At 39.6% G+C, this 25,456-nt stretch overlaps 2 protein-coding genes across 2 annotated transcripts; one reads left to right on the plus strand and one right to left on the minus strand.

The window, feature by feature from the left end:
• The first annotated feature begins 12,058 nt into the window (after positions 1-12,058).
• Positions 12,059-15,246, plus strand: LOC127777949 (EIN3-binding F-box protein 1-like). The gene is made up of 2 exons (XM_052304570.1): positions 12,059-12,425; positions 12,507-15,246. Exons 1-2 carry the CDS (start codon positions 12,401-12,403, stop codon positions 14,474-14,476), a joined length of 1,995 nt encoding a protein of 664 aa, XP_052160530.1. The 5' UTR covers positions 12,059-12,400; the 3' UTR covers positions 14,477-15,246.
• Positions 15,247-17,348: 2,102 nt separating this feature from the next.
• On the minus strand, positions 17,349-23,212 carry LOC127777950 (CBL-interacting protein kinase 24). Its single transcript, XM_052304571.1, has 14 exons — positions 22,935-23,212; positions 21,762-21,824; positions 21,570-21,641; positions 21,204-21,311; positions 21,036-21,110; positions 20,898-20,951; positions 20,271-20,396; positions 20,054-20,143; positions 19,578-19,700; positions 19,373-19,492; positions 18,472-18,588; positions 18,332-18,388; positions 18,154-18,228; positions 17,349-17,958 (listed from the first exon to the last, which is right to left on the minus strand). Exons 1-14 carry the CDS (start codon positions 23,118-23,120, stop codon positions 17,863-17,865), a joined length of 1,362 nt encoding a protein of 453 aa, XP_052160531.1. The 5' UTR covers positions 23,121-23,212; the 3' UTR covers positions 17,349-17,862.
• Between the last annotated feature and the right edge of the window lie 2,244 nt (positions 23,213-25,456).

Here is a 25,456-nt window from a genome sequence, read left to right on the forward strand (position 1 = left end):
TGATAACTAAAATATTGGTATGGCCCAGTTTTTTAGCAAACCAAAACGGCCCAAAAATGAACTCATTCCGGCTGTGAGGGAGTACTGCACAATTTTACTGCTACAGAAAAAGCACCACTACAATAATAGTCTGCACAAATTACGTACTGTAGAGAAATTGAAACTGGCTCGTACTACTACAATAATAGTCTGACTGAAAAGTCATACCGCCCGGGCACCTCTCATTTTCGTTCCATGAACCTGGCTGTCTCGTACGTCGCCGGCATCGAGAGCGACCGATCGGCCTGCAGGCTAAAAGTCCTAGGAGTACACGCTTAGCTAGCATTTGTGAAACAAGTCTTGGCATATGTCATTTTCAAAATAAGTTTCAGCATGGATTTACATTTGTAAAGTAAATGTAAGAAGAGCCAAAGTGTTAAAATTCTAGTGCAAGCATCTTTATGCATACCAATTTATCAATCAAAACATATTTTTTTGTTAATTAATTACTCCATCTATCCCAAAATACAAGCTTTTTTTTTTTTTGACTCTGACATGGTTTTCGATATGTTACTTTGACTAACAATATCTATAAAAGTAAGATGTTTTAAATAAAAAGATTTACATATTATGATAATTTGTTTAATGATAAATCTAGTAATATCAATTTTACATGATTGATGTTTTAATTTTTTTTTACTATTAATAGTCAAAGTTAAAAATGTTTGACTTGTCACTTTGTTAAAAATGTTTATATTTTGAGACGGAGAGAGCACATAAGAGAAGTCCACACATTGGAAGAAACGAAAATTAGCACAAATTCGTTCCGCTAAAATTCTATTAAAAGTGCATACACATGTGTGATTATTGATTTAAACACCCTGTTGATTGGAGATATGCACCCATGACTTCATCGTCTTATCTACGATCATCCAATGCTTGACTCGTCCAATTCTTATACTTTATCTTTACTAGTAAGATGTCTATGCGTTGCAAAAGACACTACAATATAAACAATATTCCTAAACGGCTAAAATGCATTTCTGCAGATGGATGTAGCAACCGCATGTCCTCAGGTGTATATAGAAATGGGGATTTGCCAGACAGGTAACACAACCACACGTGAAAATAGAATTTTTACACACGACACGTTTACCCGACTGAAAAACAAATAATTTTTGAATAAATAAATAAAATTTCCAAAAAGAAAAATCCTAAAAATCCTAAAAACCCTAACTCACGATGGTGAATCCAGGCACAAGGGACGGAAAGAGGCCTCCGGCTGTGGGGCATCCCTCCAAAGGTTAGCAGCATCGGATCTACGCCATCGCCCCTAGCCACTGTCAACGTCGTTGCCCTTTCCCATTGGGCCAGATCTGGCGCCCCTCCCCACCACTTGGTCGTTGGATCCACGAGGGAGGGCGGTCGTCATCAACGCACACCACACCGTCGGACCTGCCTCTGTGCGTGCACCACCGCTGCCATGAGTGAGAGATGAGGTGAGTTTGTAAGTGAGAGAGGAGTTGAGTTTGTGAGTGAGAGAAGAGAGAGGGGCTTGAGGAGATAAGGATGAGGAGATGAGGGAGAACATAATTCTTTACTTTTTAAGAAGGCTGAGAGTAAGGAGAGGTTGGGTAGTGGCTGGTCTTTTAGGCCCGTGGAAATAATTCGTTTTCTCAAGATGATCTCTTAAGATATTCACTTCGGAAAATAAATTTTTTATGCATGTCTTTCCTTGGGTACCATCTAAATCATTTTATTTGTGGGTTTATTTTGCATAATACATGACAGATATCTATAAGAAAGTGAAAGACACAAGATTTAAAGGTGAGGCACTCATTCATTCATTCATCCTCAAGGAGTATAATAGTGAGCATCATCTTCTCTCTATATAGAGGCATAGCTATAGATAGTTTTCATATTTAGTGATCAGTCCAATTAATGGGTATAACCAAGCTGGATCTTTATGAGCCGCCGGTTTCCTAACACGACGGATAGATGACGAAACTCATGTTTTAAGTGGTAGCTATCTAGATATGTATAAACACATGACATATATACAAGACGCACAGTTGTTTCTATGATTAAAAAGGAAGGGATCGGAGGGAGAAAGAAGTTATTTCAAAGAACTCTCTATTCACTACTTTATACTTTTCATTTTCTTTACCAGGCCATATATACTTTTATTGATATCAATATATAGATTACGACAATTTGTGTGCCAAAGTGACTACCTAAATTAAACTAAAACACCCGGCAAAAAGCTTTGTTTGGTATCGGGTCTAAAACGTTCAGATTCATGAACCTCTCGGTATGTACATCGATCACCTTTGTTTGTTTACGACTAGGTCGTCAACTAAAACGGTCCAGTTACACTCGTGGCACTAAAATAAGTACTTATACTACTTTGCTTAGCTTGGATGCAGATGTATCCATGCATGGGTTCAGCTCACCCGGACACCTCTAAAATTTAAAGGTCATATATAAATGTAACATACATATCTTGTCCAAGTTGTTGATGAATAGTAGTACTCCTGCAGACTCTCTTTGATAGATGCAATTTGATGCAAACGAAATAGTAGCACTAGATCTTTAACGGAAGAGGATTTTGATCCCTCGAGGGGATATCCTCTCGTTGTTTGCATGTCACTCAAATAGTTATAAAAAAATTTTAAAAAAATTAAGAAGATGTATTAATATGTGATATATCACTCCACAAACATGCAAGTAAAAATTCAACTTCTATATCTCGCAACGAAAAAAACAAATTTGACTCTGAATATACGTTAACCAGCTGCGGTTCAATTTGTTTTTTTCATTACGAGATGTAGAAGTTGAATTTGAACTTGTATGTTTGTGGAGTGTTATATCACATGTTAATACACCTTCCTAATTTTTTTCAAATTTTTTATAACCATTTAAGTGACATACAGAAAACGAGAGGATATCCCCTCAAGGGATTAAAACAGTTTCCCGATCTTTAACTATTACAGTATCTCTTTGCACTTTTCTTAGCAGCAACAACTGCCATCTTGCATAGTTGCATTCTTGCCCTCTTATTGTGCCTCTGGGCAACTTGTTGCATGTGCCAGCGCTAGATGGATTTGATCGATGAGCGTGATAAACAGGTATCTCACTGTTGGTTTTCTGGTCATCGCACTATTGCGTAATATAAGAAGTAATATAATACTTCCTATGTTTAATAATACAAAAAGTTATAAATTCAAATATAATATTATAATATAAGGATTTCTACTTATTCGCATGATTCACACATCATTTTAATAAATCTTGAGCTAATCAGATGATTTAAAAATTAAAAAATGATAACTAAAATTGACTAAAGAGAAATATTTTTCTCTAACATTAGTACTTGCTAAATAATCTAGAAAGTTGGATTATTTAGCAGTTGGATTCAGCTCCCCAAGCACTAGCTAGGCAACATGGTCGTGGTCCAGGTCGGGAAAATTAGCAGAGTTGCATGCAAGCTGTGCAGGCATTGCAATGCTTGGGATGGTGATGGTTTATCGTATCGAAATACAACAATTGATCAGGTTAAGAATTTTCTTTCCCCGATTACATACCCCATCCGTCTCACGTACACACTCGCAAGCGCACTCTCTTAAGACATGCTCTGCTGATGAGAGCACAATCTCACATATGCGTGTAATTATAGACATCAAGATTTAAAATTAAATTTGATGGATGAACTCTACTTCAAATAATGGTTACCTCATATCAGCAGTTTTATGTGTTTGAAATAGATTATTTATCAGATCATCTAATTAATTAATCATAGTGATAAATTAAATACTTTTTGAAAATAAACATAAATTAAATAACTTAAAGAAAGTGGTTTAAGCAATGCCATATGAAGAAAATTTTGTTTTAGTGGCATGGGGCAAATAATTCACAGTAATGATATGGTGAAGTGGCTAAAAAAACAGGGAGCGATCACTAAGGAGATGAGTTCTATATAGCGGCCCGAACTCCACTCACACATCTAATTTATTTTTTTAGATTACTCTAGTCAACTCGGCTATTTCTTTCTTATAGAGCTAAAATTGTTTGATTAGACTAGCTTCAGTTCCAAAAGTGATGCAGCTAGAGCTGAAGCTTTCACAAACAAACCCCTAAGCTAGGTCTTGAAGCTAGGGAGCTGATCCAGTCGTTTCTAGGAAATTGAACACACCAAGTAGATCTTCAGTTGAGATTTATTCTACGACTCTCGATTGCAAGTGAAGCCGGACCTGTTTGGCACGAGAGCTCCAACTTTATTTCTACCTCTTCTGAAGACGGAACTTAAACAAACAGTTTGATCTCCACGTAAAATAAAACAGAGCGGACTGAAGTGCTATCACAAAACAACTAGCCAGATGAAGCCGGGTTTATATTGCTCTACAACTTTACTCTAAACGTAACTCTAAAAATTAAATTTAGGAGTTGAAACCCTATCAAACGTGGCCATAGTAAATTAACCGGGCAATCGATCGAACTCACGGTTGCGGGTGCTCGCTTTGTCCCGTCCGGCCGTGCCCGGCACCGAAAACGACTCCCCCCGCCCCGCGGCGCAAACGGAGGAAAAAGCGCTCGCGCCCGCGGGAAAAACCCATCATAAGCTAGCAAACGCGCGCCTCGATCGATCGCGCACGGCACGGCAACGTACGTACTCAGAGGCTGCAGGTTCACTGAACGCGCGCGCGCCGCGCGGCGCGTGACGCCCGCGCCTACGCACGTACGCCGCATGCGTCGCGTCGCGCGTGCTGCGCTCGCGGAGACGCGGGCAGAGACCGGCGTCGCGCGAGGTGGTGGTAGTGGTCGTCGTCGACGCGCACGCGCGCTCTCGCGCGCCCGCCGGGAGAGACGCCCCGCGCGCGCAGCTTCGGATCAACTTGCCGCCGGTGTCCGAGCTAGAATTCTACTAGTACACGTCAAGGCGTCAAGATGGGATTAGATTCAGAAAACCGGCTGCTAAACAAGCTAGGAGAACTTGTTAAAAAAAAAGAAACAGGGATTGTGGTTTAAGCTATAAACTTTTGAAAGACGACTATTACCACGTCTGTGTGGAGAACTATTAATCTAAATTTTTTAGGAAAAAGAAGTTTTTTTGTTTGTCTAATATATATGAACTTTAAATCTTGATCTCCTACTTAATAGCAGTAATTTCTTCATATATACATGCATGGCTAGCTTTATTATGTGCATAGCTAGCTACTGCAAATTAAAAAGAAGCCAACCAGAGAGCAATTAAACAACGATTATATGATAAACTTAACACAAGTCGCAGCTAGGATGAATATATAGATAGCTCAAGATGCAGATGTGAGTGAAGTACTGTGAACTAATTTTCCTATCTAGATCACCGTGGCATCTGCTGATCCACAGATTACCAACACACGACACCATAAGACAAACTATATAAAACAGGCCAAGTGATGTAGGTGGGGGACTAATTAATCAATTAACCATTAATTGCGTTTGATTGAAAAGTTAATCAAGCATTAATAATTTGCATGAATTAGCAACCGACACATTTCCTCTTTCATCGTTCTGGTCTTCAGGACTTTAGGTCATCCCACCCTCCGTCCCTCGTACTACGCCTTAGCTAAAACAATCGGCAAATTACACAAGCATGCATTCAAGGTTCAGCTCACCTGGCCACATGAACTACCCAAATGGAGGCCGAGAAAGTGCAGTCCAAGACGATGATGAAGAAGACTCTGGATTGCTACTCCTAGCCAGCAATTCATTCATTTCCTAGGAATTCTTGTACTGCATTTTGCGTGATCTAAGCAACAATCCAGTGTTATTTTATTGCTGCAACTTGCAAAAGTTGCAAGAACGACTGATCAGGTCGAGAAACAGCTCACACATTTCATTTGTTTAAGACTAGTAGACAGTATAGATCGAGATGGATGGATGGATGGACCCTTGGTCGGTCATGCATCATGGTACTACTCCTACCTTTCCCTCACGAATCTATCGATGGATTCAGCTCCCCAATGCAAGAAAAAGAATAAAGGTCTTGGTCCAGTGCAAGAAGGGTGAAGAGAAAGAATTAAAAGTTAAACCCAACTTGATGAATGATAGAGCATGGAAACAGCTGCAACTTGTTGTGTATATATTCAGCTCTCTAGCTGCAACTGCAATGGTTGATGACGATGACGACGACGACGACGACGACGATGCATGTACTTGGATAGGATGATTGATTGGTGTGTCCAGTCTGCTAATTCAATTAATTTTGCCTGTCCTAGATCGAAGCTCAGAGAGAGTTTCAACAGTGTTGTGTGCTGCTGAAGTACAGACTATTTAGGCCACAATTTCACAAGTTGAGTTCAGATCTAGAGTTGCATATGGAATAGTATGTACTAGTATATGTCATGTCGATCTCTCTTCATTGCATGTTTCTCCAATTCAGTGATGAACATGCATGTAAAATTGATAGTACTATATAGTTTGGTGAGACATGCACTATCAGGTTCAAATTGTCAAATTGTTGTGAGCGCGTCAGGTGCAAATGCAATGGATCTTCAGATCAACCACCGGGCCGGGGCTGACCGTTTGGCTGTCCCACAAAGCTGCAATAAGCTCCATTTGTAGTAGAAGAATAGTACATGCGTACCTGTCTTTCATCTTCAGCGATGGGGGCCGTTGCGAATTGAAAAACAGCTGTATTGCACGGTGGATTGAAGTGAGGAGAGAATTTAGCAGCTGTGTATAATTAATCAGAGAATTTCTTTACTGCAAATTAAGTGTTATGTTTTTGTATGGTCAGCAATTGCTATTGAATAGCATATATAATATTGTTAAGAGTAAATTTCACAAAACTATTAATATATTGATCAAACTATCATAAAAATACTTATTTAATTTATGTGTCATAAAACTACATATTTAACGTTAAAATTACACAAAACCGAATATCACGAAACTACTATTTATATTGAAGTTATCATGAAACTATTGAGTTTAAATCCATAGCATTGCCATCATGTTGGAGCTATGATAATTGTAGTTTTGTGATTAAATTGGCACTAAACTTAGAGTTATGTGACAAATTTGCTACTTGATTTTTATTTTTGTGACACTCTATATTAAATCTATAGTTATGTGAGAAATTACACGTTAAATCTATAATTTTGTGATAATTTGATCGGAATATCTATTGTTAAATGATGTGTGACATACGAGCATATGAGTTTGCAAGTATATATATAATCTAGGGTTATGATAATTGACTATGATAAAAATTTTGACATGTAAATAAATTTCTGCTGGAAGAATAATCATCTTATAAGTGATCTTTATTCAATAAGCTGACCTAGTTTCTGCAATGTCGATTCCTGGGGAAATAATTAAAGCTAATCATGCCTATCACTAAACAGTGTAAACTTTTTATTGAAAGCAGTACTATCAATAAGGTATAGTCCATTATACGAAATAGTAATAGCGTTGGTATCTTCTTTTTCTAAAAATAAATCATATGTCTTTTTCAAATACACCCTATTTTGGTGTTGGGAGAAGATTGAAAGGTAGAATAGGAGCAACTATAGGCGTGCCGTCTGCCGATGAATACATCTCATTTTGATATGTACCTTACCTCCCTCCTCTATAGAGAATACGGAGTACACTTCTTTTGGACAAAATTATTGTTCTTTCGCTTTCTTCTTCTTCTTCTTCTTCTTCTTCTTCTTCTTCTTCTTCTAATATACTTGGTAGCATAATCTTGAAATTTTTATCGATTAAGCTTTCTAAGCTTGGCCATTGCATACAGATTGGTGATGTATTAATTAATCACCTACTCCCTTCGTCCTAAAATATAATAATGTTCTACCATTTAAAATTTGTCCTATACTCTAAAGTGTAACAATTTCTCCACTCATATTCCCTTTTTAATCAATTATAATATTTTGCCATTCAAATTCTTCACCTCTTCATTTTCTCGACCAATCACAATATTCTTTCATTTAATTTTACCTGATTTCTTAATATCTGTGTAATGTGAGATGGGCATGAATATGTGAGAAATGCTTCAATTTATGAGTTTATATTTAAACCTCACTTAACCAAACAAAGCCACTTAGGAGTTAGGAGGGGGGGGGGGAAGAATTAAAAGAGCAATATATAGTTTGACAGGTAAAAACTCCAAACCGTACAATTAAAATCCATGTTTATAATAGCATCAAAACATAGAAAAACAGTTCGAGCTACCTACCTTTACTCAAATTCTACGTATACAACCCAACTCACCTATAAAAAAAATAAAAATTCTCCCAGTCAACTCGTTGGTCAAACAAATCATAATTCTTGAAAGGGAAAAAAAAAAGAACAATTCACACGACGTCAGCTCGACCTTTCCATGGTGGACTGGTAGTTTGGACTCCGGAGCTCGTTCAACACGAGGGACGACCGCGTAGAGCCACTGACAGTGGGCCCCACGCACAAACACTGGTCTGAAATGGGCCCACGTGTAAGTGTCAGTACTCTCGATTATTAGTAGTTCTGTTCACGAGTCATTAATCAAACCATCACATGAGGCCACCACGAAACCGCGTAGTAGATCAACACTTTGAATCCAAAACTTTAGTAATTTTCCATCATATTAATCTATCATACACATGCAACTTTTTAGTTACATCATCTCCAATTTCAATCAAAATCTAAACTTTGCGCTGAACTAAACACAGCCCTAGCTGATAGTACAAGAAAATGGAAGAAAAACGACGAATGCATTTTTTTTTATTCTATGAAACAACTGCTTCATTTTTGGCTCATTTTGTCTCCCAACTCCTAAGTTGGTGAGAAGGGCTTAATAATGTTCTCTTATGTTTGTTGCTATTCATAATTTATTTATTTATTACAAAAAAAATTAAGGTGCATCAAGAAAATTAAGAACCACAAAATTATTCCAACTTGAAATTACCGAGTTTTACATAGAGAGAGATACTAGGCTGATAGTAGTAAGATAATTAAGTGCATCTAAGATTCTAGAGTAACAAGATAAGTCAAGATATTTAACTATTTGCTAATTTTAAACGTGAAAAATAATTATTTAGCACTTAAACTTACATGTCGTTGACATATAGGTGACAAATGATTAAACGTTCAATCTAAAAGTGACAAAAAAAATAGTTAAATGCCCATATAAGTTAGCTAGTCCTACTGGTTGGTTAACAACCTAATATAAACGGCAAGAAAAGTAAGCTCTAAAGAACATTAATCTAATCTAAGGTTTTAGTTGGGAGGCTCATAGATACTGCAGCTTCTCTCATAAGTTTCAGCTCACACAAACATTTTAGATTATCATTAATCCATTATATTTAGGGATGGATTGAGTAACTACGGACTTAAAAAATAAACTAAAAATTTATTAAAAAAGAAAATAAATTAGAAGTTAGATGCGGGTTCTCAAGCTGGATTCTCAGAAGCTAATGACTGACAAGCTGCTTCTTAAGCTTTTTAAATTAACAGGGGTCTAATTAAGACGAAGCTGTGGATTTGATAAGATCCCAAGGGCGAAAGAAGCTGGGGGAGGAAGGAAAAAGGGGCGCAATAGTGCGTGCACCTGGACAGGACTGGACGACCTCACCACCCACACCACCACACCCAGCAGCAGCAGGCCGTTGCATGTCGTATCGCATTTTATTTTTCTTTTTCCCGTTTCATCTCTCTTCTTTCTCTGTTTCTTTCTTTCCGTTAGTTATAAGTGGTGGGTGCGCCCAGCTAGCCCAGGTGCGTTGCACTTGTGCGCACACGGAACACGCAGCGCGAGCCAGCCACAGCCGTGGCAGCGCGCGGAGGGTGGTGTTGATGTAGGTGCATGCACGCACGCGCGACGGCGAGCGCGAGGGGTTGGGTTCGATGGACGAGCGGTGGACGCGGGCGTGGTCGGTCGATCATATCGATCGGTCTCGCAGGTTTCTCACCTGGAGATCAGTCTCGATCGATCGGTTGATCAGGCGGCGCGCGGGCGCGTATTTGGCAGCAGGCAGAGTTGGGCGATCGAACCGGCATTTTCCACGGATCGATCCGCGTGGCGTATGTCCACAGTAGGGGCCTTTTTTTTTAAAAAAAAAAGAAAAAAAACTTGAGGGTGGTATACTGGGGCACTGGCTTTGTTAATTTATCTGGGCTTAGGCCCCGTGTTGGGGAGTTTCTGGGCACTGTAAGTTGTCCTAAAATCCCCTTAAATAAATTAGATTCTCATTCAGATTTGATTTTGAGTTATAGAATCTAGTAAAAACTAAAAGAAGTTATAAAACTTAACTATTATCAGAAGTTGATTACCAATTAATTATCCTCTAACAGGGCCTAGTCACCGTTCGTTCGAGCAGTGCTAAACAACCACACGTAAAACAAGAAAACTTTTTTGGACATGATTAATTAAATATTAATTATTATAAACTTTAAAATAAACTTATTTGATTTTTCAGAATATTAATTTGTATATAGAAAGTTTTGCAAAACACATACCATTTAACACTTCAGGAAATATTCTCACAAAATACGAGGGAGTAGCTAACCCAAAGTGCTCAAAATAACTCAGCCTTATTCCTTTCAAATTATTCACCGAACTTTAAAGCATATTATTTGCTCAATGCTTTGAAAAATGCATTTTCTAGAAAAAAAATCTTCTACCACATTGCGTAGACCTTGTGTTTATATTTTAAGCTATTTTGTTAAGTGAATTTATGAAAATATTAATTCATCCAAGTTTAATCTGCAGTAACACTTCACTTAATAATTTATGAAGTTAGTAGCTTTTAGTTGAATTCGCTTTAACTGGTAGTATATATTTGAAAGTTTGGCCATTTTATTTATAAAAGTTATTATGCTGCATAGCTTTCGTTCATCATTGCTTTAACCTTTTAAAATTTATCGGTGGTTAAATGTAAACTAATAATAGAGAGCATTGATAAATATTGAAAGCGGTTTTGTAAAAGGAGAGTTGAAAAATGAAAGGAGTAAAAATCAGATCGTGAACTGCATAGATGCAAACTTGTTCAGTAATGAATATGGTAATGTACTAGACAGCTTCCTAGTAAAGCCATGCTAGCACTATGGTGGTATTCTTTTCTCCTGAAGAAACGAGATGGTATTAACATACGATTGATTGAGTTTTAATTATTATAAACTTAAAAAATAGATTAATATGATATTTTAGAGCAACTTTCATATAAAAAGTTTTAGCACTAAACGCACCGTTTAGTAGTTTGAAAAGCGTGCCATGAAAATCTTAATCTTCATTTAACTCTTATTGGAGGAAAGAACATGACCTATGTATCAAAACAAAGCATCTTTAAATTAAAAATCATATGCCGATTAATCAACACAAAAACGATGCAAAAATTGTGGGAAATTCTAGTGTGAAAAAAAAGTAAATTGTTGAATTTTTTTAATTGAATATCCTGTGATGACGAAACCAATTGAGAAGTTGGATTTAAAGATTTTTATTTTTCAGAATGGTAATGGAGAAATGTGCAAGATCATACACGAATTACCGATTCTCTTTGATGTTCTAATGTCCGAGGTTATACTCTCTCCATTTTTAATATCTAACTTCGTTGTTGTTTTATAGTAATACATTTGACCAATCAACTTATTATAAAATTCATATGTTTATTACAATTTAGTTTCTTATGACTTGAGTTATTATTAAATCTTCACTATATTTTTATATATTTGCACAAAACCTTCTAATAAGATGAATAATCAAACGAATCATAAAAAATCAAGGACATGAAATATTAAAAAACAGAAGTAGTATTAACAACCAAGAGAACAAACTCATACTACTACATGCCTATACAGCCGTATGCATCCAATTATAATCTTTCAAAATAAAAATCTAACAAGAACACTTCTTCTTTTTTTTTTCATCCCAAAGCTCTCAAATTCAAACACAATCAAAACTCCACAATGCCTCCTCCCCATCCATCCCACTGTAAAAAGAGGGGGAAAAAAAGAGGTCCATGCATCAGGCATGTCCAGCACACTGCATCACTGCAGCACCCCCCTACCCCTCCCGAGAGGGAGAGAGAGAGAGAGAGGGAGAGAGAGAGATTCAATGAATCCATTGCAAATCCAGCAAATCCAGTGTGACAGGGAGGCCAAAAACAACCCCCCCACACAACACAACTTGTGCAAGTTGGGCAGGAATCCTCATCATCCTCTCCATTCTTTGGCTTCCCCCCCTTCTTCTCTACCCAAAGCACATAAAAACCACCCACCCTCTTCTTCCTTCCCTCTCCTCCATCACCTCCTCCACCTCCCTTAATCTCCTCACACTAAATCTGCGGTCTTTTTTCCCCTCTCGCCTCCTGGCGATTGGGTTCGGCGTTCTCCTCATCTCTTGTTGATTCTTGCGTTGTTTTTTTGGCCAAATTTGTTGGTCTGATTTGTTCTTGAAGAAGTCGGCATGCCTCCGTTCCACGATTACAGAGGTAGGTAAACAAGATGAGGAATTTTAATGGATTTGGGTTTGGGTTCATGCTGATGTGTGTTTTTGGGTTTGCTTCGTGCAGATGGTGGTGTTCTTGTGATGGAGCCGGCGGCGTCGGCGGCTCTGTTCGGCGGCGTCAGGTCGCGGAAGCGGGCGCGGGTCACCGCCGTGCCGCCCTGCGGCTTCGTCTCCGCCGCCGCGGAGGCGGTGGAGGTGGTGGAGGAGGAGGGGTTGACGGCGGCCAAGAGGCAGAAGCAGCAGCAGCAGCAGCGGGAGGCGCCGTCGCTCGACGCTCTCCCCGACGAATGCCTCTTCGAGATCCTCCGCCGCGTGAAGGGCGCCCGCGCCCGGTGCGCCTCCGCGGCCGTCTCCCGCCGCTGGCTCGCTCTCCTTGGCGGCATCCGCTCGTCGGAGATCAAGCGAGAGCCGGCGGCGGCGGCGGTGCCGGACCTCAACCAGGTGTTCGTCGACGAGGACGAGGAGGAGGAGGACGAGTTCGAGGTCCCCCTTGGCGGCGGCTGCTCCTCCGAGAGGTGCCTCGAGGGGCGAGAGGCCACGGACGTCGGCCTCATGGCGGTGGCCGTCGCCGACGCGCTCCGGGGAAGCCTCGAGAGCCTCGTCATCCGTGGGAGCCACCCGACGCGCGGCGTCACCGACGCCGGCATCTCGGCCGCCGCGCGCGGCTGCCCGTCGCTCCTCTCGCTCGCCCTGTGGCATGTCCCTCAGGTGACCGATGCCGGCCTCGCCGAGATCGCCGCCGGCTGCCCCTCGCTGGCGAGGCTTGACATCACCGGCTGCCCGCTGATCACCGACAAGGGCCTCGCTGCAATTGCTCAGGGTTGCCCGGACTTGAAGGTGGTGACCGTCGAGGCATGCCCCGGTGTTGCCGACGAGGGCCTCAAGGCGATTGGCCGGTGCTGCGCGAAGCTGCAGTCGGTGAACATCAAGAATTGCGCGCATGTCGGTGACCAGGGTGTCTCCGGCCTTGTCTGCTCCGCGGCCGCATCGCTTGCCAAGGTTCGCCTCCAGGGATTGAGCATCACCGATGCTTCTCTTGCGGTGATTGGGTACTACGGGAAGGCGATCACCGATCTCACCCTCGCTCGCCTTCCCGCGGTTGGCGAGAGGGGTTTTTGGGTGATGGCCAACGCCCTTGGCCTGCAGAAGCTCAGGTTCATGAGTGTCAGCTCCTGCCCGGGAGTCACTGATCTTGCGCTCGCATCGATTGCCAAGTTCTGCCCGAGCTTGAAGCAGCTCAGCCTCAAGAAATGCGGTCAGGTCTCGGATGGCCGTCTCAAGGATTTCGCGGAATCGGCAAAGGTCTTGGAGAGTTTGCAGATTGAGGAATGCAACAAGGTTACTCTCATGGGCATTCTGGCCTTCCTCCTCAACTGCAGCCCGAAGTTTAAGGCCCTCTCACTGGTCAAGTGCAACGGGATCAAGGACATCTGCTCTGCTCCCGCGCAGCTTCCCCTGTGCAAGTCTCTCCGATCCCTCACCATCAAGGATTGCCCAGGTTTCACCGATGCCAGCTTGGCCGTGGTCGGCATGATCTGCCCTCAGTTGGAGAATGTCGACTTGAGTGGTCTCGGTGCAGTTACAGACAACGGGCTCCTTCCATTGATCAAGAGTTCCGAAAGTGGGCTGGTCCATGTCGACTTGAACGGCTGCGAGAATCTCACAGATGCTACTGTTTCTGCCTTGGTGAAGGCACATGGTAGTTCGCTTGCACGCCTCAGTCTCGAAGGTTGCAGCAGGATCACTGATGCAAGCCTGTTTGCCATTTCTGAGGGCTGTACCGATCTCGCCGAACTTGATCTCTCAAACTGCATGGTCAGCGACTACGGTGTTGCAGTGTTGGCGTCAGCGAGGCAGCTCAAACTTCGTGTCCTCTCACTTTCTGGTTGTTTGAAGGTTACCCAGAAGAGTGTTCCTTTCTTAGGCAGCATGTCGGCATCGTTGGAGGGCCTCAATCTCCAGTTCAACTTCATTGGCAACCACAACATTGCATCGCTGGAGAAGCAGCTCTGGTGGTGCGACATCCTTGCTTAGAGGAACAACAACTAGTTGCTGGAGGTGCTGGGTCATCCATCTCCAGATGCAAATATACGACCGTAGCGGTAGTACTCCTACTTCAGTCAAGCTTCGCAGCAGCAGAGTTGGTTTCTTGGGTCCTGTCTTTGAGTCATGGTGGACTTCCTTCATCTTAGGGCCGGTTGTTTTCCGGGGGGCATTTTTAGCCGAGTGCTCGTTTTTTGCAGGTATCCTCTTGGGATAGTGCCTGTTCCTTGTGCCTTCGGCTGCCATTAGCGTGGCACCCCTGCCCCTCTATCCCAACCTCTGTCCTTGTTGATTACAGTCATTACATCATGCTGTTTTTTTTCCATTGCGTTGTGTTCGGAGCTCAAATATTGTCAAAGCGTGTTCTTCTTTTCCGGTAATTCTTGTTAGTCGCGGACATCAACACCGTTCGTAGAAACTTGGCTGCTCCAGTTCTTCAGTGTCCAGGTGTTCGCGATCTCTTCGGGTGCGTATGTTTGTTCCAGTTCAGGTCTTGTGCGGCTTGCGGTATCGTGGGTAGTGTGTGTGTGTGTGTGTGTTTGTGTTTGCAATGGGGGTTGCTTCTTATGGTGTTTGTAGGGGTCTCCTGATATTATCCTTGGGGATCCGGCCTTTGCAAGGTGCATTCTGAAGGGCCTTGCCATTGACAACCCTGTGTGGTTGTTTTTCTACTCCGGATCCCTGGTTTTGCTGGCAGATTGTTGAATGCTGTAATCTTTGTAACCTTCCCAGATTAAATAAAATGTGGTGTTTCAGTTAAACTTTTATGTGTGATTTGAGTTCTAATTATGTCATCACTTGTTTGTGCAATTGTGCTGTATCAGTATGACAGTATGCAAGTCGATTCTGTCTGTTTGAAGTGGAGCTCGAAACTTACGGTTTTGCCTGTGTTGTTGTGCCTGCTTTGTTTTCCTGATGGATTTGAAGCGGCTGCTTGGTTTCACTGAGATCAAGATCTTCCAGTGATGCTTAATTAGTTTCCTGGATTTTCTTACAGTGGCACCTGGTTGAGAATTTTACTGAAGCTGACCGCCTTACTCTTCAAACCCTTCTGAGAATGAAATCTGTGCAAAATTCCACCGTGTTTAGTTCCAAAATATTTCTTCAAACTTCTAACTTTTTCATCACATCAAAACTTTTCTATACACATAAACTTCTAACTTTTCCATCACATCGTTCCAATTTCAACCAAACTTCCAATTTTGGCGTGAACACACAGCCTTCATGTGAAACTCCTACAAATTCCATGCATCCTAAATGAGCCGTTCAAAAGATTAGAACCCCCATAAAATACACATGAAATTCGTGTATTCCAAACGACCCAATGTTTGAAAGATAAAGACCTGGAAATTCCACGTGAAATTCCTATATTTCAAAGGAGCCATCATTCGAAAGATCCTTTGTTCCAAACGAGCTGCTTCAAGCCGGACAATCTTGGAGGGGGTCTCTGTCTGAACCAACTTTTCCAGAGCATGAAGTTTCGCTGCCGGATTCGTCGTCCTCTCAAAATTCCAAAGAAAATTTTTGCTGGTCTTTGCTAAAACTCTGGTCGTCTAGTTCATCTCACCCTTCCTACCTATGGGCTGGCACATCTCCAACCTTGCACTCACCATTGGGTTAAATGCATGCACTTGGCTTTTGATTCCCAACGCTAACCCACTACGTCACTGGCGTGACGAAACCACCATTTCGTCTCTTGGAATAATAAAAAGGACTCTGATTTTGGTCTGCATTGGAATTATTATTACCAGGCTTCCTCTCTTGACCTTCTTTTTGGAGAGGCTGGACAGGTTCATCTGAACCTGGGGGAAGAGAGAGAGAGAGAGAGAGAGAGAGAGAGTCTGGTAGATAAGCAAAGCAACCTTTTGGGAAAGGTTTGGAGATAGATTTGCAGTTTTTGAGTGGGAATTAGTTTGAAGGTAAATGATGCATTGGATTAGTTTCTGGGTGACGTGGCCATGGAGAGGAGAGGTAGAAATTTATTACTGTAATGACGTCGTTAACTTTTAGATATACGTTTGACTATTTGTTGTATTTAGAAATAGTAATTATTTTGCTGTGAGTTATTTTATCACTAAAAGTACTTAAAATATAATTTGTATCTTATATATTTATATAAAATTTTTTAATGAGGTAAATTATCAAACATGTATTTAAAAATTATTGATATCGTCTATTAAAAAATGAAGGGAGTCCTACTACTCCCCCGTTGCAAAATATAAGAATCTAGAACCGAATGAGATATTTTCTAGTATTATGAATCTGAGTTTTTATATTTTGGGACGAAAGAAGTACAATTTAACAGCCACTAATTTGATTATGGATTGGAAGGATTAGTTAAAGGCTTCTTTTACCGTTCTGTGTACCTGGCTACCTGCCTTGAATGATGTGACACAAAAGATAGGATTTTTTTTTCCATGGTTGCAGTATTTGAGTGGCAATTAGTTTATATGATAAAAGATGCATGGGATTAGTTTCTGGTTGATGTGGTCATGGAGAGGTAGAAATTTCATGACAATTTGGTAACAGCCACTAATTTGATTATGGATTGGAAGGATTAGTTTAAGGCTTCTTACCATTCTATGTACCTGGCTTGCATGATGGGACTCAAAGATGGGTTTTTTTTTTCCATGGATGCTAATCTGCTAGACTGCTAGGAGTACTAGTTTAACTGCTGCTGGACGAAACGAGTTAAACTAGTTTCGTCGAAAGCTGATTTTGATTTTGAATTTTAGAATTTGATTTCAAACTGATACCAAGGGTTTTCTTCCTCACTTTGGTTGCTATATCTTTTTTCCAAGAAAGTCAAAAGGACAAGTAAAGGAGATGTGAAATATACCTAAGATTATTCTTACGAATCAAATTAAAAAAATCAAAATTAACTTCAGATTATAGTCAATAGATCAAAGGCTTAAAAGTTGTGGTAGGCAGGTTTCCCTTTTCTTTTCCATTTCTGCCCTGGAAATACATATAGGATTATATCACAAGATTAATTGCTCTCATCCTTGAGAACGGCTAAGTGAAGAAGATCCGACATACACGAGAGCATTTCGACGTTCACAAGTCATTCCAGTTTCATGGCAGCAAAATAACCAGCTTATTTACTACTACTACACAAGAAACCTATCTATATCCATGTTACATACAGACTGCACAATTGGCCGCTATATGGACTATCTACAGTTCTATATTAACAATACTACCAAAACATCTGGTGCATGAAACTAGAATGGTACACTGATCTACTGAAGAACTGACTCAGCTATGTGGTACATGCAGCGCCTGCAAGAGCAACTTCGGTGGACGGGCTAGGAGTTGACAACCTGAAAACCTGAAAATCCCACTGATGCAGGAGTTGCAGCTGCGTTAGCGCCAGGCTAGCATGTGGCTGTCCTCAGCAGTGCGGATTTCGCTGAAACTTCAATCGGTCTCCAGATTATGCTTTCCATCTTGTTGCACAAGTTCTTGTAGAACTGCAATGAGTGTAAATCTGAGTTAGCAATCGTTCCGGATGGACGAAAAGTTGGATGTTGCACCTTCGAATGAGCATTTTGACACATTGTGTGAAAGTTATCAGTGTCAGTCATTTTTTTAGATTTATGAACTAGTCTAGGCAATCATGCTACTATATTCGATTAGGATACAAGACGATATGTGGAAAGACAGACCCTGTGGTATTCCAGTGTGTCACCAGCAACCTTTCGAACATCAACCATGAACAGAGAAGGAGCAACTTCGAAAACCTGCGAATGATGCATTTCAAAGCATAAGACAGCATGAAAAATGTAGTTTGTGAATGACAAACAGCAAAATGTTGTTCCCCAACAAAGGGCAATGTAAGACTACCTGTAGAACAACAGCAAACGGGCTCATTCTGTTTGAAGATACACCTTCAAGACGCAACTGCAGAAAAGAGTTAGCAATAAGTACCATTACATCAAGAGTAAGAAATGAGTTGCTTGTTGAAGAAAATGTTTTGTAATTACCTTGTAATTCTGAGAGTGGACCTTAAGACCCATAGTCTCGGCAACAACTTCAATTGTAGCTACTATAGTCTTTGCTGGTTTCCTTGAGACAAAACGAGTTTGACGTTTGACAAACTCCTACAAATATAAAACCCATCATTATTGCAACATGAGCACTCCATGTGATGAAAGTTGCATCAGACAACATAAGTTATTCATGAGGACTGCAGTTAATGCATAAAGCAAACACCAAAGTTATTCATGACGTGTGGCACACTATGACGTATGGTCCACGTAAAATAAAAAAATACATACTAAACATGTCTAGGAAGATCTAATGTAAGAGCACAAACATTGAAAAGTGGGTTCTTCTTTCTGCTATACGAGAACATTGCAACTAGAATGAATATATGGTTGGTGTGGTCAAATACTTCACAAACTAAACAGGTGCAATTTAAACCATGGAGATTAGCTAAGAAGCAAGCAATCAGATGTTTTTTTCTCCTTTTATGCAGGGTTTCCATTTCCATTCAAATTTGGCAAAAAACAGAAGCCGTCTGCCACCAACCAGTACACTAAGCGATAAGAAAAGAGAATAGACAATGGGATCGATCTACAGTCGGTTAATCCATATACAGTGGCTAGAATATAGTTCCACATAATACTAACGCCAATTGAAATGGATGTTCGTTTAAGTCATTTATTATAAACAAGATAGAAACCCCTGAGCGACCAACCGTCACTAAACCCAGTGCCTCACAGCCTTGTAAGTAAATGAAATAAGCTGACATGCCAGATCTCCATACACTATAAACCCATCAGCGTTTCAAATTTCATTGCCCTAATGGTTCTCCAACAGCAAAATGGTCAACCATACCAAGAGTGTTACCAACTAAAAGGAAGAGTGGAACTATGAAATTACCTGCTGTCTATCAAATAATGCTGAAAGATCCAAACCTTGAGATAATGTAATCATCTCGAAGGCATTCATCACAAGAGGGCCACCATCATTATGAGTCACTTGCTCAGAAACGTACTTGTCCTGAAGCCAGAAAAGTTGTATAAATATAACTATAGAAGCAAATAGGTGACAGACAATTGGCAATATACCAATGGCATACACAAACCTCAATATTGTCAAAAACAGCCTGTACATCATCCAGATCAACATTTTCATCTTCACCACGTTTAATGGCTACATAAGTCTTCTTAAACCATGTGTCTTCCCTTATCTGTTCAATAGTGATACGCTGCAAAATAGTGAAAAAGGCCTAAGAAACTGGAGACGGCAATTTGCAAAAGCAAACACTCTATGCTGGTTGAAGATCTATGCGTTAGACTTATTAGATTTGATTCTAGCAAGATTCTGTCACTGGTCATGTATAGTTGTATACAGTATTTCTGTAACATATATGGCAGCTCTGATATGAAGAAATTAGTCTTTGTTTTCTGCATTCTCTCACATAATTTCTGCAGCCATGCAGACTGAGACTGAAGTATTAAATTGGTGACAAGAGTACTTTGGAAGCTTGAGGTAAACTTTACTATAAAGGATGATTTGTTTCTTGAAGATGCAATGAAACAACCTAGTGTGTGTACTTACAGTTTTTGGATTTGGGTAGAGTATTCTGTGGATAAGCGATGTAGCACCTGGAGAGAACCAATAAGGGCATGAAAACTGACCTGCAGTAATCTTTTAATGTAGGAGTAAACATATCAGGTTTCAATCTCATCTGAGTAGAACGATTATGTAGGTGTTCACATCAACAATTTAGGGAAAGAAAGACTTATGCTGCACACATTAGTAATGAAGCCAATACCTTATCATACAGTGTTGGAAGATCATCTTCCTCAAAAGGAAGGTATCCAGCCATCAAAACATAGAGAATAACACCACATGACCAAACATCTGCTGCAGATCCATCATAACCATTGTTGCTAAGCACCTAAAACATTGACACATGGTAAAGCGCATATCATATATGTACTAAAAAAATGCCCCTAATCTTGTCTAAGGAAATGGCTTGAAATGCCCATATCACAATTTTATGAACTAGTTCAGACAATTAAAATCACAATAGCTTGAACATGGTGAAATAAGACAGCTAGAGATATTTATTTAGTGATGATGGCAGAAATATGCATAAAAATGAGGTTTAGAACCCTGAAGAGAACTAACCAACCAAATAACTGCGAGACAGGTAGAGAAACAAAGAAATAGGTAATCTCTTTCTAGTCTAACAGACATTTGTATCATACATACAAATATGATCTATAAAGAAAATCTAGGAAAATTGAATTGCATCCCGAGTAACTCGTCTAATTTTGCAGACATATTTCTTGCATGTAGTGTAGCTAATCAATTAGCTCCTTGCCAAAAAAAAAACATTTCGTACAGTTCAATTTACCATGCATTGAGAGATAGAGAGAGAGAGAGAGCATCATACCTCAGGAGCAACATAATTTGGTGTTCCACAAGTTGTGTGAAGAAGGCCTACTCCCTGAAATCCCTCAAAAAAGAAATCCCAATCAGAACACTTCTAGGATAGAAATACAGCATCATTAAAAGCAATTACTGAGCTTACTTTCTGGGCCAAAGTGCTAAGTCCAAAATCAGAAACTTTCAAGTTTCCACGCGAGTCAAGAAGCAGGTTTTCAGGCTACATAACATGCCCAAAAAAAGGGTAAGCATGAGATATTGCACCTAGTGAATAGGACAAATGATAGCCAAGTGTCTCTTATCAGTAACGGACCTTCAAATCTCTATGATAGACTCCTTTGCTATGGCAATAATCGATGGCATCAATAAGCTGCTGGAAGTACTTCCTTGCTTCATTTTCACGAAGCTTCCCTTGGCGAGCCTACAGATATTTGATCGCATAGGTTCATATTTTAAGAAAATGCACAATAATAAAAAAATGTTCCTTTCTTTATATTGCCTATTGGGATTATATAATGGGCCTATAATTTACTGAACAGAAAGTTTCTGGTTTATATGGGTGATAAAAAGAATTTACATATGGAGACACTGCCAGAGTGGTACAATTCTTATATTTTTTTAGTTCAAGTAGAACAGCAGCTCATCGTTATTTCGGTAGTGTATATAATAGACTCCTTACTATTTTATCGAACAATTCGCCTCCAGTGATAAGCTCCAAGATTATGTATATCTTCGTCTTTCCAGCTAGAACCTACAAAATCATAGTAATGGTAACAAAGTAGTGACACAGGAAGTTAAGATAGCCAACATAGGAGTTTTGTTAATAATGAAAAGTTATATAGGACAGATGGCAAGTAAATATTTAGCATACCTCGTTTAGTCTAACTATATTGGGGTGTCTTACAATCTTCATTATTGATATCTCCCTTTTGATCTGTCAAGTAACATGAGAAGTGAGTTCGTAATCTAATGCCGAATTAGAATGGTTTAGTCCTTTTTTTTGTTATCATGATTAGCGATATTGCATAAACAACACAAAGAAAGTACATCTCGCATAAACTGGAAATCTGAAATGGGTGCTCACAGCAAAATCAGGTAAAACTGGTGGTCATCATTGATTTGCAGAACAGTTAAACTAAACAAACCAAATTTATACACATGCAATTGCAAACACAATTGGGGAGAAACTAAGCTTCATGGCAAAGCAGTAGGCTTAGGATTGTAGAACAGTTATATTAAACAAACCAAATATATACTTGCAATTGCAAACACAATTGGAGAGAAACCAAGCTTCATGGCAAAGCAGTAGGCTTAGGATTATAGAACAGTTATATTAAACAAACCAAATATATACTTGCAATTGCAAACACAATTGGAGAGAAACCAAGTTCCATAGCAACTAGCAAATCAGGAAGCTTAGGAAAAGATTTACACCACTATAATTAGAGAACTTGAGCACTTTGCAACAAGATGCATCCTCAAAAGATGTCGTTGGATAAGCATATGAACCAACTATTTGTAGCATTTCTGCAAACACCGCAAATCGAATTAAGCTACAACAGACCAAATTTTGGTAAAATCACTTTCAACACCCAACCATTTCAATTCTGCAACTGAGCTTCTGTCAGCCCAAACGAGATGAAACACCAAACAAACCGCTCGAATTAAGTTTTTCTTTCTTTTCTTTTTTTTTAAAAAAATGTATTTTCCCCTTTGGGAGAACAAGAAATTTAAGGCTCTCCAGTTAATTCCTTATTCTTAATCATCAAACGGCAAGAGCTGCGCGCAACTTGCACGAATTAACCAGTGGTGCGCATTGCTGTCGAGGTATATTCGGAAATTCTCCATCCGCCCTCGTCGATGCGCGGCTGCTCACCATTTGGCAAACAGCAAAGCAGCAGCGGAGAGCACCCAAATAAAAAAAAGTGTAAAAAGAATCGCCCGGATCAAAGCAAAGGGGGGAGTGCGAGGAGTTTGATTTGGACTCGTGCACTGGCGGGGGCGGATGTGGAGGGTAGCGGGAAAGGAGAAGCGGGAGAATTACCTGGTGGAGCATGCGGTGGTTGAGGATGGTGTCCTTGTCGAGCACCTTCATGGCGACGGCGGCGCCGGTGTCGGCGTCCACGGCGAACTTGACCTTGGCGAACGTCCCCTGCCCGATGGTCCGCCCAACCTCGTACCTTCCCACCCGCTTCTTCCTCCCCGCCGCCATTCCCTCCTCCCCTCCCATCCGCCGCGCGGCCACGAATCCAACTCGGGGGGAAGAGGAGGAAGACGACGACGCCGCCGCGCGCGAGCTCGGCTTTGGGGGGGCTTCGCTGCCTGGATACCGACCATCTGGTTGACTGCTTGCCTATTTATGGGCTTCCACCCCTCCGTTCAATAATACTCCCTCCGATTTTATTTTAATTAATATTTTGGATAATCACACGATCTACAAAATATATGTTTGATCTTATTTTTCTATTATAATATATATAATAAATAAATAAATGTTTAGTGTTTTGAAAGAGAAATCTATATATGTTATTCTTGTTCTTTTAAACTAAATACTTTTACATATGTTGTTCTTGTTTTTTAAAGTTATGGATTGTCAAAGTTAGTTATAAAACTTTGACTTCAATCTTATCTAAAACATCAATTATTATAAAACCAGAGGGAGTAATCGACATTTAACATAATAAATGATTTCGATATATGGTTTTGATTAGCATATATTAAGATTTGAGATTACGATACCTCTCATTAAATGGTGTATAGGTAAGAATAGGAGGACAATTAAGGGTAAAATAGAAATAAATTTGAATGAGAAGTGATTATGAGACAATTAGTACTCTATTATGATAATTATTTTGCGACACATGTAAATCTTAGAAATACAATTATTATGGGACGGAGATAGTACAGAATAAAACATCATATCATAAAACTATATATTTAAGATTATTTTTTTCACAAAACATTTAATGCGGAGTATCATAGAATTATGTGCTATTACAAAACTACAGATTTCAAAGTTGAAACTCTTAGCACTAATTTTATCTTCAAATTATAAAATGTTGTAGTTTTATAATAATTTTGTTACTAAATCTGTAATTTTGTTATAATTTATTTTTTTAGAAGCGTAGTATAAATCCAGGTGCCCATAACGCACACACACTCACGTCTATAAACACATACACAGATACCCTACCTCTATAAGCATCTTCGGAGGACTGGACCAGTATAAGTATATCTTGAGATTGATGAAGTCCATAGACATCTTGCTATCGATGAGTACATCACTTACCACTAAAAAAATAATTAGCTGTAAATACGAGCACCCATGTTAAGTCTAAAACTTAAACCCGGATAGGCTGGTTTCACCACAAGGGAATTTTGCTATACTTTATTTTAATTCTATTGTTTTGCGAAATTTGTTATTAAATATGTAGGTTTGTAGTTTTATAAAATTTACTCATGGTTTATAATAAATTTTACAGTATACTTTTAAAATTTAAAATCTACAAATTTAAAATTTAAAATATATGTAGTTTTATAAAATTTACTCATGGTTTTTAATAAATTTTACTGAACTCCATTTAAACTATCAGAAACTATGGATTGAAAATAATATATTGCAAAATTATATATTTAACATCAAATTTATCATAAAACTATATATTTAATACCGTATCATAAAAATACATAAAACTATATATTTAATACCGTATCGTAAAATACAGATTTAATAGTGATGTTATTAAAAAACAACTACGGATTTTTAGCTTGTGGCTTTGGGCTATGGCTTCACTGCTGCGCGCAGCGCGCTGCTAAATGCCTGACTGCTTGCCTATTTAAGGCTTCCACCTGCGTTCTCTAATAATTGGCACGGTTAATACTAGCTTTTTCCTTTTGCCGTAAATTGGTTTTAGATGATTATATTATGGTGAAGAAATTTGTATGCCTATAATTACTGCGCTTAAAAAAACGATACAAGTTTAAACTAATGCGGAAGAAGTATTCTATTTATTTACTTTTGCATGACCTGAAAAAGAAGGGGACAGAAAAATACTTTGCTCATGTTTGAGAGGTCGCTTTTTAATTCTTTTGTGTTGTTATTGTGGTGTTGATGCCTCCTATTGTCCTCTCGCTTTTTAACTTGATGGTGATTAGCTCGATCGGTTGATGATGATTGATGCGATAAAAGTTTGTGATCTCTCCGAATGAGTAGAAAGCATGATCGGTACTTCAGTAATGGCTGTGATGACAGTAAGCGTCAATTGTTTTCTTTCCTTTTTCTTTTCGATTTCGATTACGACTCAACATGTATACACACTCACAAACTGCAAGTGCGTCGTCTTAACACGTTGATCGCCATGTCGAGATTAGCGATATCTCTGAGTTACGAATTTATTGATATGCTAAAACCATACTTATATATGTATATATATAACCCGATGAATAAAGTCATACCCCTACAATTCCATGCCATATCAAGGATGCTTCTCGCCGTATTCTGAAATTTGAAACATTTTAGAATAAATAGAAATAATTGTAGGGGTCATAACCATCGACAGTGCACAA

Source organism: Oryza glaberrima, chromosome 6 (genome assembly GCF_000147395.1).
Source record: "Oryza glaberrima chromosome 6, OglaRS2, whole genome shotgun sequence".
In the NCBI taxonomy this organism is placed as follows: domain Eukaryota; kingdom Viridiplantae; phylum Streptophyta; class Magnoliopsida; order Poales; family Poaceae; genus Oryza; species Oryza glaberrima.